General features: G+C 42.0%; 1 protein-coding gene across 1 annotated transcript in view; it reads right to left on the bottom strand.

The window, feature by feature from the left end:
* micu3a (mitochondrial calcium uptake family, member 3a) overlaps positions 1-16,513 on the bottom strand; it is a gene marked incomplete at its 3' end in the record, with an annotated part of 60,947 nt that overhangs the window by 10,762 nt on the left and 33,672 nt on the right. The window contains exons 7-9 of the mRNA XM_080721526.1: positions 16,384-16,455; positions 12,395-12,436; positions 9,094-9,189 (exon numbers count right to left, since the gene is read on the bottom strand). Of these exons, the coding sequence (XP_080577652.1) occupies positions 9,094-9,189; positions 12,395-12,436; positions 16,384-16,455 (210 nt within the window). The remainder of the gene's footprint in view (positions 1-9,093; positions 9,190-12,394; positions 12,437-16,383; positions 16,456-16,513) is intronic.

The following is a 16,513-nucleotide window of genomic DNA, read 5'->3' as shown; positions in this document are numbered from 1 at the left end:
AGATTAATCAATCGCACGGTTGCAGAATGTGCATCGAGAACGGCAACGGCAAGCTGTCGATCAAAGAGTCAACCGGTCAGCTCGGATTAACAGTCAGTGGCCATTGTGACATCAACGGTACCAGTCTAGGCAGCAGTGGAATTTATTTAACATACATCTGGAAAGTCACAGACTATTAATTTGGCCGATAGCTTCTTACACCCTATGGGATGTTTTATGATTTCACCCGTTTCGTCAGCTGCTCACCTCCCTATCAAAGAAGAGATGTCCAGAAAATAACTATAATGTCACCTTTCTTGGCCTTCTGCAAACTGCTAATTAGTTTAATCAATTCAAGAATAAAAAAAAAAGAAAAAAAGAAGTCAACCACCCATAACAAATTTACATAGAACTACTTTGAGACCACTTTGTTTTCAGAATGAGTTTTAACTTAGACCAGATCTATATGATTAATTGATTTTGATGCTAATCTCTCAGAGATGTCTCCATGCTGCGCAGACTGGTGTTGTTGGGAGTGCTGCGGCAGCAGAGTGACAGAGTGAACACCAGACTAGTTTGGTACAGATACAGGAGGTATAACAGACAGGTGTGCATAGAGAGAGTCACCACACAGACATACAACAACGCACAGAGACATGCCTATAGACACTGAAGCACAGACAGATTCGACGAAAGAGAAAGAGACAGAGAGCGAGAGGGAGGAAAAGGGAGAGGCGACATGTCGTACGGTGAAAGATATCTTCCAGTGGAGCATAGGAATTAGACACAGATGAGGGAAAGAGAATATGAGTAGGGCAGCAATGGCACAGATACACACTAAGCTGAGACAGACAAGTGTTAAATCCACCGCATATCATGCATTTCTGATCAGCAAAAGCCACATCAACAAACATCGACAAAACCTCAAACGGCAAACAGCGGCAAAAAACCCACAGCAGAAATGCAGAGAATGTGAGTCGATTACACCTTTTTTCCATCAACGGAACAGAATCTCAGGTGACGCCTTAATTGGAACTCTGTTTTCTTTCTTTTTGGTTCAATCTCTCAGTCTACCTTTCTCAGAGCTCACCTCTCTCTGTTTATGTAACCCCTTTCCTACGCTCTCTTCCTCCTCTACATTGTGTGAGTGTGTGTGCGGGCGTGCGTGTGTGTGTGTGTGCGTGCGTGTGTGCGCGCGCGTGTGTGTTTAGTAAAGTGATCTTGTGGCCATTTGGAAACTCTTTCAGAAGGTTCTGTTGTTTGTTCTGTTTGCTCAAGCTTTGTAAGCTGTTGTTTAACACTCTCTTAACCACTTAAGCCCCATTTTATACTTTGGCTATTTGAAGCTAGCCGATCTACAAACTCACAACGCGTCGCATCACTGTGTGTTGTGAGCATGTTTCTTTTAAAATGTGTGATAACTCGTGGGGGAAAATAGTCACCTATAATGGCATGAGCAAGAATAGGGTGAAAGTGGTTAATCTCACCGAGGGAATACACATTATAGAAAAGAAAAGGAACATTGAGTTTAGGGCTGTCACAATTATTACATAATCGCCTAATCGCAATTATTTGACATAATCGCGATTATTTTTCATAATCGTCATAGTCGTCTCCATGTTGAAAAATGTTCATATATTTGAAAGAAAAGTCAAAAATAATGGAAATAGCAGATCTACAAGCTCACAACGCGTCGCATCGCGACGCATTGTGAGCTTTTAGATCGGCTATTTCCACTATCAATGATCTTTTTTAAGAGTAAAGTTCTTTAAACGCAATTATTTGAGTGACAATTAATCGTCATGTAAAATGTCATAATCATGACAGCCCTAATTGAGTTGTTTGTCTCTGAGGTAAATTTACACTCAGGATTTTTAATCCGGTGTTTAATGTGTACTGTATTATTTTTAGATAAATATAATACATTATTTTGATAAAAATAAGTTCTCAAAAAGTACAAATTTAGTCATTTAAAAGTCATTTATAATTCATAACTTTTTGCATAGATTTATATACTGCAATAATAATGTGTGCTTGTCACAGAATCCCAAGGCACACCTGGACCTGTCTCACGGCACCAGTGTGGGAACCAGTGGTCATTCAGTAGGAATACATTTCTACTGCATTTGTACCCCATGAATCCATAACGTTTATGTTCATGGATGGATATGCATAAATGTGCTTTTATGGCGGTTCTGTTAAAATACCCAGCAAGTGCCAGGGCAGAAAGACAGTGCCAGTGACATTATAGAAAAAAAGAAAGGCAACTTTTTTCTCTCCCTCTCCCTGCCATGCTAAGGTATGCAGACATCAGATTGGGATGAAATCTCATGTCCTTTTCAGAAGGTAGAGCAGTTGTGTTATTTTGCATCCCCATCATCATCATCATCATCATCATTATCATCATCATCATCATCATAATAACATCAACATCACCAACACAATGCCATGATGTGGTTCTACCTTCAGGTTAAAATCCTACAGTCCAATGTGGGAGGGGAGGGAAATGTCATACAAGGGGATAAAAATGTTTGCAGGAGAAGAGAGCAAGAAATAGAAGGCTTGTTCCTTTTGGAAAAACCACAAAGATGTCTGTCCCTAAGCAGATGTTGTCATTTAGGTGTGCATATTTGGAATCGATTGCAAAGAAGAGAAATGAGAAAATAAATAAATTGAAGCTGCAGTGACAATGAAAGATTCATAAGAAATAATATTATAATGATAATTGGAGAAGAATAAATAAAGCGTTTGGTTTAGGACTGAAAATTGGGGTCAGAGCAAGACAAAAAGAAAAGCCTAAAAATTATAAGTAGCAATCGGTTATAAAGAGAAGTTTGGGTACCAACATCTCCGACAAGTCCTTGGAATGTAGGGTAGGGTAGGAGGTGTGGGTAAGAGGGTCTTTAACCATGGTTACTAGTATATACTGTTCATAAAATATATTGCATGATAGTCTCGCATTGACTTTCAGAGATCTCATATCAGCGGCGGATGCTAGGCGGAGATATCCAATCGTCTGACTGGCTTTACGAGACCTGTAAATAAATTGCCTGGGGACCGGCTCCAGGCCAGTGCCAGGAGTCCACAAAGAAAGGTCCCAGTAGAGTTCTAAACAGGCCCGGCCCTAACTGGGCCCTAACTGGGCTGGGCCGAGGCCCGACCCGGCCCGACTAATTAGCATACATTTTCTTTTTTTTGGGGGGGGGGGGGGGGGGAGAATTTGAGAACTCTATCACAGAGTAAAAGTTATAAATTATCTTTTATTTTTTCATTGAGCCCGAGGCCCAACCCAGCCTGACTAATTAGCATACATCTTAGGCCCTACCCAGCCTTAAATGTCAGGTCGGTCGGTCGGGTATGGTTGGGTTCAGGATTTGAGAACCCAGGACCCTCATTATCTAAGGCAACCTAACCACAAACACCCAAGCCACGTACTTGCTATGGATAAGAGTACATTCTAAGAGCCACACAAAAGGCCTAACAGTCAATGGCCGAGTTTCCCAAAGCGATTTTAGCCCATCGTAGCTCACAATCGCTTTGGGAAACCCGGCCAATGTTAATCTACTGGAACTCTTTTGGTCTTTTTCACGGGACAAAAATCAATACTGGGAGATGGTGAAGTACAGCAGTGGTTCTCAAAGTGTGGACCAGTGACCCCTGAAGGGGTTCCACAGGGACCCCAGTTAAATTAGTTTAACATGCACTTTAACTCTATATAGTGTGCATTGGCTATGTGAGCTTACAGTGTATAGCAGGGCAGGAATTTCAGGGAGGCCATGAAGGCCATGGCTGCCGTTGCCCCTCAGTTTGGCCTTGTGCCCCTCAAACCAATGGCATGACCTGAGGCCACAGTGGCCTTAATGCCCAAGCTGACTATACTACTTTCTCCTCTGTCTCTTTCTTGTCAATATGTAGACAGTAGACACCGGTGTCTCTTTCTTATAATGTAGACACCAGTGTCTTTTGTTGAGATTCTGAAATCTTAACTCCCCGAGTCCCCATCTATCAATGGACTAAAATCTTGTTTTATTTGATGGCCTTCCTGCCCTGGCATTTGGCCTTTGTGCCCTCAAAAAAATGGACAACACCAAAGGCCAAGTGGCCTTGCCCCTAAAATGACGAAATTCCAGGCCTGGTGTATAGATCTTCTATTTTCAAAGAATCTTGAAAAAATTGACATTTTAGAATAATTTTGACAAGCATTTTAACAAGATAAATCCCCATGGCATGAATATTTCAGATATTCATTTGGGGATCAGCTCAGTTTCCTGGTTGCTTCTGAGTCACAAGTGCATCTTGTCATTAAATGTTTTGATTAGCAACAAATTAAGAATGATGTCATAAAAGGTGTTTCATGCCAGTCTTGTCTTTCATTTGGATAAATTAAGATTTAACTCTTTATGATTCATTTCAGTGTCTTGTAATTAAGTGTCTGAAAGGGGATAAATAGTACAAAAAGAAACATGTTTACCTAATACGCAACTGAAGTCTATATGACACATGAGCTCTTCAGACTCTCCTTCCTCCTCTTGTTTTCACCTCCCTCCTTCCCTCTCTTATTCCAAACTATTTTAAACTCCTCTATCCAGTTTGAACAATAAAATAATTGTGGCTATGTGATACCCTTGAGGTGACAGTGTACCAGGCACTTACAGTGCTTCATTATGCATTATGACCTCGCCTCGGTTCACTGAGGCAGGTCACAGGTTGACCATGTCCATCTTGGTGGATAACCTGAAGAAGGCTGAAGACTTTGATGGAGTGGTGCCTATGAACATCTTCCTTCCCTTCCTATGATTTAGATAGACCAAAAAAAGCAGTTCTAGGAAGCAACAAACTTGTTTCAGAGCAAAAGTCAACTAAGGAAATTCATGTTGTTGCTAGTCACCAGTCACAGTAACCATGGGTCTGATATCTTAAGGGTTGCCTTGTCCACTCCAAGGAATGGATGATAACTATAAATATATGTAATTTAAAAAAAAGTGCACAAATAGAAACAGCAGGGGCGGGGGGAAGTCCACACCACAACTGTACAGCGTTTCTGAACAACAGTGGCAAACGATATAATTGGAAACACTTTCAGAGCAATATGATGAACCATAGAAACACTGGCAGTCAATCAATATCCATCCAATTTACAATTATTATTGTAGTTATCAGTGCTGTAGTGGACGGCCCTGAACTCTAAATGCTTAATTCCTGAAGTCGTGTCATAAACAAACAAGCGTGTGGTTCCTGGAAGCTCAGTAGCGGTATCACGGTGAGCTCATCATACGTAATCATTACCACGCCCCCAAGGCACGAGCCAACACCTGGTGTGTGTACTGTACGTGTGTGTGTGTGTGTGTGTGTGTGTGTGTGTGTGTGTGTGTGTGTGTGTGTGTGTGTGTGTGTGTGTGTGTGTGTGTGTGTGTGTGTGTGTGTGTGTGTGTGTTTGTGCCCGAGTGACTGACTGACACAATGACTACACTTTGATGTTAGCTGGAGGTAAAAACAGTAATTACTGATGTAAACACTAAATGCCCCCCAACCCCTGAGTTTCTGAGTAATACTTGGAAGGAAATAAGTATTTAGTCATCAGTCAGACTGACAGTCAGTCACACCTACAACAAGGGCTAAAAGCCTAACTGGCATTCCCTAAATCCCCATGCAATATAATCTCATTTTCTATGTATTTCTCTATTCCTACCTCCTTCTCTCAATCTACCCTTACAGTAGCTTTCAACATGGCGGCCCCATCCATTGAGTTCAATGGATAGGTGGCGCCATCTTGTGAGGTTCAACGCTATTACTTTCAATGGTGTGACATCACGTTATCTTGCAGGGGTTCACAGCCCACTTGAACATCTTGAACGCATTCGTGGGCCAACTTAACAGGGCAGCCATAGAAATAATGTAGTACTAGCCTATACATTTCTATTTATGGGGGCGCCCGCTGGCCTAGCGGTCCAGGCGCATACCACACATATCACAGGTTCGAGTTCAAGTCCCGATCCCGACGGCCTTTGCTGCGCGTCACTCCCCATCTCTCTCTCTCCGTTTCCTGTCCTATCGTCACTGGAATACTATCAAGAAAAGGCAAAAAAAAAGAAAAAAAATATGTATATAAAAAAAGAAAAAACTATTTGTCAGTATCACAATGAAAAACTAAAATACCACTTGCAATATCCTCACGGCCCACAGGTTGAGAATACCTGTCCTATAGCACTCAGAAAACACTATTAAAATGTCCTCTCTCCACATTACCAGTCAGTACCTCCCTGCACCTGACAAACACAGTGAGGTAATGGTTGATTCCATCACTCTGCCTCTGCATCCCTCCCTCCTTTTCTTTCACACAGCCTGTCAGTCACTCAGTCCCTCCTTCACCAGACAAAAACAGAGAGGTATAAACTGTGACTAATCTGTTGAGTAAACACATCCTTCCCCTCCCCTTCTTTAAATAGGACTTGTTACCTCTTTCTTTCCCTTAAATGTGCCCTCCTCTTCACTTCTCCCCTGTGTCCCTCCTCCTCCCCCGATTTCCCTTAGCATGTCCTCTCATCTTCCCACCTGTCTTTTTGTCGTCTGACTCTTGCCCAATTCATGCTTCATGACTGATTTTGCTTGACAAAAATGAAGTAAGCAAGATGTCACACAAAAGGTTCTTGCCAAAGCATCCCCCAAGGTTGTCTTACATCTTTCCTAATCTTTCGTTTTCTATATCTGTGCATTCCTTGCTTTGCTGTTCTTTGGCCCCTGCTCCCCCCATCTCCTGTGTCTGGTTTGTCTTTTCTGTCCGTCTACTTGTTGATGAAAGGCTCCTCAGTGTAAATACAAGGTCAGGTACATTACCTTCCACTATCATTATCTCCACCTTAGCTTCCGCTGCCATTAGCTGCTAGCCTGCCTCTGGAGTGCAGAGTCTGTTATTATGCAGCTAGCCTGCTAGCAGCATATTAGCTTCACTCGTTATTAATCATTACCAATAGTACTCTAGAGCTATAGTCGTTCAATTGGCACCTAGAGTGCCAGGCCAGCAACAGTTAAATTATTTTGTCATTCTATCGTAAATTCCAGATGCTATTTGGTCATAGTTTACTAGCTACTAGCTTTAATGAGACACGTCTTCCTTTTTATCATTTTCTAAAATGTCTTTCTAGCAATATACAGTTTTAGAATGCAGGGGTGAGTTTAAATTGTGCTCCAGAGTGGATGTGAGAGTGATTAAAGATAGTTCGAGGAAATGTGTACACGTTGCCTATTTTCCTGTTCAGCAATCAGTCATTTCACAGTATAAGTTAATGTGTTTTGGACATTGAGGAGGGTTCTTGCCATTAAACAACAAAGGTACAACACTATAGCCACAACAAGCCACACATACAGTACACTGACAAAAGCATATTGAAGAGGCCAAACAACAAAGGTAACAAAACAAAGAGAAACGGGACGGTTATTACAACACGGACATTGAATGTGTAACGTCCAATTCGCACCTGCCACCTACAGCATACTGTAAGGTCAGTATCATTGCTACAAGAACTACGATCAAATACTTTTAAATGTAAAATGATGACATAAATACTGTATGATGGAGAACATGTACATGATCAAATATCAAGAAGAAATACAGTAGAGTATGCTGATATTTATTCATCTAGAGTTACTGAGGCACAGGTAAATAAGGGTGGAAACAGACTTCAACATTTCACCTAAATTCTATCCCAGCAAGGCTGTTCCCTCAAATCTAGATGAAATCCAACATTTTAGGTTTCTGTTCAAGGTCTTCTCTTGCATTCCAATATGCCAAGCCGCTTTGTGCAAGTATTCTAAAGAAATCTTGAAGTGTTTGCCACCCTGTGAGGAAGGACGGAGGGTTCCCGAGGACAAGTAAATACATTGAAAGGAAATGAATGGAATGGAAGGGTGGAGATTCAGTAGTACCTTTAGTACAATTCAAACTACTGCTGCAATGATGATGGATAGATAGATGGATAGATGGATGGATACATATTGTAGATAGATAGATAGATAGATAGATAGATAGATAGTAGGGATGGGACGATATGAAAATGTCATATCACAATTATTGTGACAAATGCAATCGCGATTTACGATATTATCGCGGTAATCAAAATCCATTATCCTGGGGCGGAACATTTGCCAAAAAATAGCAGATCTACAAGCTCACAACGCGTCGCAAAATATATTTGATAGAGAGTGAAAAAAAGACTGTATCAAGTACGTATATTCTAAGTACCTTACCAATTATAGAGGGTTTAAAGTTATACTATGTAACTTTTTTAATAAAACTAATCTTAAAATTGTCCTAACTATTAAATCGCTAAAGTTTTAGAACACCCACTCCGTTAATTTCAGCCCCAAAAGCCTTTTCTTTATATGTTTTCTACATACCCATGACAGGGGCTGTATTTCCCGGCAAAATGATGTCATCTCCCACATGATACACTACCGGCCAATCACAGCACCGATCATACACCACCGGCCAATCACAGCGAGTCTTGCTGTCTCTTCAGAAAATAGCTTCCCTCACAACTGTGTTTACATTGGTGAAGCAATAATCTTGCATGCTACTCCCTCAATCCTGGTCTAAAAATGACGGGAGACTGCTCTATGGATTCGTATCGGCGAGGCGGAGGTGGTCGCGGCGGTTGCGGCGGCCGTGGTGGTCCGCGGACCCCCGTTCCGGTGGTCCGCGGCGAAAAACGGACAAAAAAAGCAATACCGCTACTGACCACTAGTTGAGCAGCTTCCACAGTACAGCTTTAAGTGGTACCGGATATGCAGCTCGGCAAATAAAAGGTGAATTGATCCCAGAGCATGACGGAGAACGATATCACGATAAAAGTAATCTCCACAATACGATTATCGTGAGTGTTTTTTATCACGATAAACGATAATATCGCTTATCGTCCCATCCCTAATAGATAGATAGAGTCATGGGGTGAAGGAGAGAAAGTTAAAACATAAGAAAAGAGGGCAGGAAGGTGGAAGGGCAGATGAGTGTGTTGCTATGTACCTCCACAGCTACTGGTGGTAGAGGTACCAAGCAGTTGCTCAGGGAGAGGAATAGAAAGAGGGATGAAATGATGAAAAGGCAGCGGACAGGTGTACCTCCGCCAGGTCAGAAAACAGGGCTTGACTGGCCCCTCGCCTCACAACGTCCCAGTAACTCCACGCCACAACCTCCTGAATGTCTTTTTTTTGCACCTGTAGGAGTGGTTAGGGTTAGGATCAATTCACTGCCAGGTCAACCAGTTCAGATAGTGTCAAGTATCACGTGATTGACAGAAGGGTATATATATACTTCTAATTGACAATGAAATACTTTCCTCTGATGATTGGGCGAACTGGTTGTATTGTCGCATGTGGTAATGCACAACTGTTCTTGGTGCCTCAAAATGCTTAATTTATTTTTTTAATAAACACTACAAATGACAAATAAGGCCATATTTCTATTTTGGAAAGTATTTTCCTACTTGCAATCATTCTGTCAAGATGTCAAGTCATGTAGAATGTGCTTTAATTTCATGCCACAAATGTCTTTAAGGGGGAGAATCAACTAAACTTGTAGATATTTAATTGTGTAATAATTTTTCACCCAGGTCTCAGGGTGATATTTGCATAATTATTGTTCTTGACATATTGTATTTACGATTTTAAGGAAGAGGAGCTTAAGCAATAATGTTTATATTAATGTACATATTTGTATATGTTGATGTGTATGTGAACAGTCAAATATATAAAAATCTAAATATTGTCCCTTTTAAATTCCATAGTCCATAGTCAAGCATATATAATATCTAATTCATCTTTTCCTTATAATTTTAGATGTATTAGTGCTTCTCTTATTTCTAGCACTGAAAGACTGTGATAAAGGCGTAACTGTCTAAAATCAGAGTAATGCGATATGTGTTTTTGAGTGGATTTTCCCTTAAGAGCCAACCATGGTGCCGCTGACCACCCACCAAGTCTAAGTCTCTGGGGAGTATACAGCAGCAGCCATTTTAACATCATAAGAGACAATGCAGCTATCCATTAGAACTGACACTGTCTGCTTGTGTGCACGTGTGTGCATGAGCATGCATGTGTGGCTAAGTGAGAGAATAGTTCATTGTCCAAACACTGCCAAGTGGATGGCTGCCTTTTGATCTAAGATACAATGGCCTGTGCAACGGAGGTGCTTCTATTCACAGAGCATGTGTGTATGATTGGAGCCACACAGCCCTACACATGACATGAGCTCCCCAAACCAGACAAACCTTCTTCATTAGTACTATTCACGTCTAAAGTGTAAACCAGGGGTCTTCAACAGGGGGTCCGGGACCCCTAGGGGATCCTCAGAGTTACTACAGGGGGTCCTCCAAATCTTTGTGTGATAGAAGCTTTTTTTCTCCTTTTCTATATTAACCACTTGAATCCTAGTGTCCATATTCAGAGAACTTTAGCCAAAAATAGCAGATCTACAAGCTCACAACGTGAGCAGACTAATATACAGAGTGAAATGTCAAGTGATGTATTGACGGTTCAAGTGGTTAAATATCTGAAAACATAAAACGACATGAATCCAAAATACAATGATGATTGTGCCGTCAAACAATGATGGAATCTATGAAAAAGTTGTGGGGGTCCTTGCTTCATCTCTTTCTCAACTAAGGGGTCCTTGGCCTGAAAACTTTGAAGACCCCTGGTGTAAACTTTAGACATGATCCCAGTGTAAATGAACCAAGTATTCTCCTCCAAAATGAGGACTTGTAAATTCTAATCTCTAACTACAGAAAGCGGATTGAAAAAAAAGGGGGAAAAAGAAAAAAAGTGTTATGCAAATGTTGTAGGCCTCTATTTTAGATCAATATATTTTAGAATTTGTTTCTTGAGGAAATTACTCAAAAGTTATTGATCATTTTGTAAATGAAATGCGAGTTTGCTACATAATGGATGCTCTACTGAATTAGTGGACCTGTGCAGCTTGCTTCTGACATGACTCCACTCTTTGCTCTCCTCATCAGGATAATGTGAAGGAGCTTGGACAAAAGAGGGACCGTTTCTCTGTCCTATGGCTAGCCGCTGCACTTCATTCTTTGTGTTAACAATAACCTAATGGCAACTTCCATCACACGTGCGCGCGCGCACACACACGCACACACACGCACACACAGTTAGAGGCATCCTACGGTATATCCTAAAATGTTGTAAAATGTCCCATGGCTGATTCTGTTTAGAGCCATAGAGGGTGTCATGTCATTTTAAATCAGATCAGAAGAGTTCATCTCTCATGACCCCTTAAATCCATTAAGTCTCCCATCCCGTCCCTCTGTTTATTCAGCCTTCCCTCAGCCATCATTCCTCAATCAATCACTCAGCTATCCTGATGTAGACATTTATCCAGACCATCTACCAATCAATCCAGTCCATTCCATCCATACTTTGATACATCCATTGATCGATAGTCATATCTATGTATGACAAGCCGTTATCTATGGCAAGCCGTTTATTACATATCCTTGATATCAGACGTGAATCTGCTATACTTGTTTAACTGTAAGCCAACGTTCACACTATACTAGTTGGAGTGTCTTTTGACTTTTACTACTTAACTAACAAAGCTCAAAAAAGCTTGCCATGCGTATCCATCCATCCATCCAGTCCATTTCACCCACCCACCCATACATCCATCTATTGATCACCATATCAATCCATCCATCCATCCATTCCATCCCATCCCATCCCATTAAACTATGCCACATACCGGTACATAGGAACTGCAGTTATCTACTCAGTGGACTGCAAACAAACATCTACTCAGGAAGGGCATTAAGGTGAGAAGATCTATGAAACAGTGAAACAACAGATTATCTTGAGGGTGGCCTATCACAAAAGCTTTGTAATGTGTCAAGAGGATCCACGGAGGTGTTAAAGTTGCGATACATAGGATGACGAAGGCAGCAAACTCACACATCTCCCAGCCCAGGCTGCATCCCTCCTTTCACCCAAACACACACAGCAAAATCTGGAGTCGCACATGAACCCATAAGGGTCTCTTTTTACACTTAAATGAACACTCCGGATGTTACTGTGCCCACCTCGACTACTGAACAGAAGGCAGTTATGCTGCGTTCATACTGGAAGGTACAAAAGATACAAAGCTAGACAGCTCATCGGTCGCGTTGTAGCTTTGTATCCAGCTCAACGTATTTGTAGCTTAGTAGCTGTTGTAGCTTTTGTGGCAGCTACAAACATCGGATGTATCTTTGCATGTTCATGTCGCCGGCTTCCATTGAAAATGAATGGCAGGCTGCATCTTTGTATCTGCCAGTGTGAAACACAGCATTACGCTGAGAGAGGTCAGACTAGGTGGATACATTCGCTGTTCACGGGACAGATGCACTAAGAGGTCAGACTGGTGGATACATACGCTGTTCATGGGAGCAACCTGATATCCATAGAGCTGCATAGTCTAGCACACACAGAGAGAAAACACACGAGGGAGAGAGAGGGGGACACAGCATGCCATCACAGGAGGAAGAGGAGGAGGAGGAGGAGGAGGAGGAGGAGGAGGAGGAGGAGGAGAGAAGGTAAAATAAACGTTAGTGCATGCGGAGGAAAGAGGCTGGCTGTGTGGACACACACTCTACAGAAGGACAGAAGTGTCATTTTTCAACACATCTGCAGGCGTGTGGTTTGGGGCCAACACGCATACATTATGTCACGTAAGTAAGTGACATAAAACATAAGATGAACACACAAAGATGAGTTTCTGCCTGATGGCAACGATCAGGCAGAATCTCATCTTTGACTTAAGCTTAAAAGTGACACAAGATAAGTTCCTGAGCCACGTTACTCAGCAAATGCATTGGAAATAACATTCTGGCATGTACTGTACTGTATACAATACGTATGATGGAACAGTAGGGGGGGAATCTGATTGGGAACAACAGGATACAATATCAAAATAAATCATATTTATACTTGCAGCACGCACTATAAACATTGTTAAGTGTGACTACACTATGGCCAGAGTCGGGGATCATGGCTCAGTTCTGATACACACACTGTCACATCAAGACACACTTTAGCAAACTGTTACCTTACAAGTGATGATATACTTTTAATATTAATTGTAAAAATAAAATAAAAAACATGTCAAATGAAGTATAAAAACGTATATTATATCAATACAAGCTGTCAAGTTTAGGCAATTCACTGTCATAAACACAATTTGTCTCTTGAGTATTACTACAAAGCATACCGATAACCAGGGACGTGCTGGGCCCGATTCAGCCCGGGAAAAAGAGTTGGACAGGCCCTCATTGTGCGCTATAGAGAGAGATCTCTCTCCATAGCGCTGCTGCTACTCAAAGATTTGCCATTTCAGATCATGACAAGTGACAAGCCAGTGGGCCAATTACATGAGTTATATTTCGTTGTTGTCGGGTGGAAACCTTGTATGTCCAAAACCGTTTGTTTTGTATTCTATTTATCATTTTAAAAATGATTTAAACTAGTGAAAACAGCCGATCTACAAGCACAAAACGCCTCGCACCGCGAGGCGTTGTGTGCTTGTAGATCTGCTGTTTTCACTACTTTTGTGCGACGGCCTTGAATGATGAAGCAGGGCTTTGCTTTGCGAAAAAAATTACACATTTGAAACTTGGAGATACAAGTTTTCTACCCGACAGTGACGATTTACTTTGTTGGCCGCCCAGCCCCCAAAATGGAACGAAGGCCGCCATTTTATTTTATTTTTTTTCCTAATGGCCGGCCTGGACCGGCCAGGAATGAACCGGCCGTTCGGGAGTTGTCCCGCTTTTCCCAATGGCCAGCACGTCCCTGCCGATAACATGGCTAGGCAATAATGTATTTATCACATTAGCTTTATTGAGTCACCACAACGCTGCAACTATGGTGGCCATGTTTGACATGCTGAGCTCCTTCCATAGCAAGGTCACTCGTTGGTGACAGTTGCACAGTGGCAATTGCAGCTACTGCTACTGCCACATTAGCCCTCTGGGTTATCACTTATCACCCCATGGTATTGGTTGTGATAATATCAAATATCACCCTCTTGGTCCTTTTATCACTCACCTTACCCAAGGCAAATAAAGTTTGGGTAAGTGATAATTAACTCATCTAGTGCCATTCGCGAGATGTCTCGCGAAATGTACTCGAGTATCTGTAGTGCCATTCACGGGATATCTCGGGAAAAGTAATAGATTACTGTAACGGCGAGTACATTACCGAGAAGAATCGCCGGCGGTCCGGAGACGAAATCCGTCGCTGATTTCGCATCATCACGGCTCCACGAGCACAAAATAGTCCCATCCATAACATTGAGGTGGACGGGGGATCTCATCTTTAATGTCCATTATCTCAAAACTACACTTTAGAAGCTAGGATGGAGGCAGATGCTCGCTTATGTTACACAGTTATAAAAGCTCCCGGTCGGCCATTACACAACTCCACGTGGAAACGGATCGGTTCCGGCGCACGATCCGATGACGTCAGACCGGAAGTGATTGCGCGGTGGACTTCTGGCCTTCAAAATAAGACAACGCAAGTGAATGGGACCTGAAGGAGGCACTTTGGACATTATAATCCGTTAATGTCTGGGGCTCTGAATGAGTTAAGCAATATTACACGAGAGGGTGTGTGCTATCGTGAATATCATCACGCCTGCGTTGCCTCAGGCGAGAGCCTCAGGCGAGGGCCGTTGGCAGCGCAGTGATATTCACGATAACACATCCTCAAGTGTAATATTGTGATTATACAACAGTTCACTGTAATTACAATATTAATGTTAAGATATTCGATAGAAATGTGTGATTTGGAATTTTTTAATGCCACATTTAGCTACTATGTCCCTGAACTCCATATGAAAAACGCTAGCATAGCCACTAGCATAGTGCTGGCCACTAGTATAGTGCTGGCCACTAGCATAGTGCTGGCCACTAGCATAGTGCTGGCCACTAGCATAGTGCTGGGACTGGCAGCCCGGCAGCTTTTTTTGCGACCAGCGCAGCAATTTTTTTTGTTTGATGAGACCGTTCCATAATTCTCAATATCATTCTCATATTTCAAACAATCAGATTGCTTCGTCGGCACTACCTGTTGTATAAACAGGATTGTACACTTTGAGATGTGTTATATCGTCGTTTGTCTCACATCATTGGATAGACCTTCTCATCTGAAGTTCTGAACGTCTCTTTCCACAAGTTTGTCCACCAGAGGGCACTGGAAACAGCAAATGCAGAGATGAACTAATACACACCTCTAGTTTTTGGGTCTTTTGAGAAGGGGGAGTTGGGGTAGGTGGATGGATCGTTATGTCCTAGACGCGGTCACAGGAAGATATTACTGAATTTGCACCAGCAGTGGTATTTCGCTTCCGTGTTCTGAGAAAGCAGGAAGGTTACGTCTATCTAAGTAGCAACCTCCGGTTTCTCCACTCTGACAGGAGGTGGACTCAGCAAAAAGTAAGAAGTTCAAGGTGAGACAGAGCAGCAGCCATCCACAAGTACACTTTAGTTTGAGTACCGTAGGTGTGGCCTAGGCGTACGAACTTGACACAACTTTAACTTTTAAACTAGCAGTTGTAGATTGAGCAGCTGCATGGCCTAAAATAACCTAAAAAGTATAGGTGATTTACACACTACCAGAGGCGAGCATCGAGTGTCTGCACTTCTTCTATATGAAGGTAAAGAAGTTGCAAAGTTCGGTTGAGCTTGTAGATTCGTAGACAATAAAATCTGAAAAATATATACATGTGTAAATGTTGGATTACAAACATCTACACATGTGAGAATATAGCATTCTCTTCTACAAGAGCTCAAATCAAATCTACAAGCTCTTGAAATTTGCAACGTACTGAGCGGGGCTCTGGCTGCACCACATGTCACTTATTTACAAGGATGTCACTCCATACCTCAGACACGCCCATTTTGTGTGATTCCAGACTTTCGCTTGCTGCTGCTGATGTGGATTCAGCGTGAGGGTAGAAAGGCTGGGACATTTTAACGTTTGCTATTCAAAAATAGAAGATACTTTATACAAGCTCACAGTGCGCCACTTGGTGCCCCACTGCAAGCTTGTACATCTGTATTTTTAAACATTTTTTAAAAATCTGTGTGAGAACTACTGATTTAGATTTGTAGAATCAGCCACAGGTCTTAATGGGCTCACACATATGTTGGAAACTATACATATAATTTTGTATAGGGCACCGGATTTAGAGAAACATTCTTTTGTGTGCATCTGTTGTATGTTTTATCTCACAGAGATAGAAAGAAAAGAAAGATTGTTTGACTGTATTTAAGGGAACTTAACACACACACACACACACACACACACACACACACACACACACACACACACACACACACACACACACACCTCTTACGTTCTTACCAGCTGGGCAGATTTGTCAGCATCGCCTTTCCGCCCTTTCTTCTCATTTTTCTTACGGAAGATCTCCTGCAACTATATAGACAGAAGACAGACAGTTACAAACACAGACAGACAGGAAGACCCGGAGTAC

This window comes from Nannobrachium achirus (genome assembly GCF_963921795.1).
Source record: "Nannobrachium achirus genome assembly, chromosome: 3".
Lineage (NCBI taxonomy): Eukaryota > Metazoa > Chordata > Actinopteri > Myctophiformes > Myctophidae > Nannobrachium > Nannobrachium achirus.
Note: the sequence above shows the minus strand (reverse complement) of the source record. Positions and strands in the feature narration are given on the sequence as shown.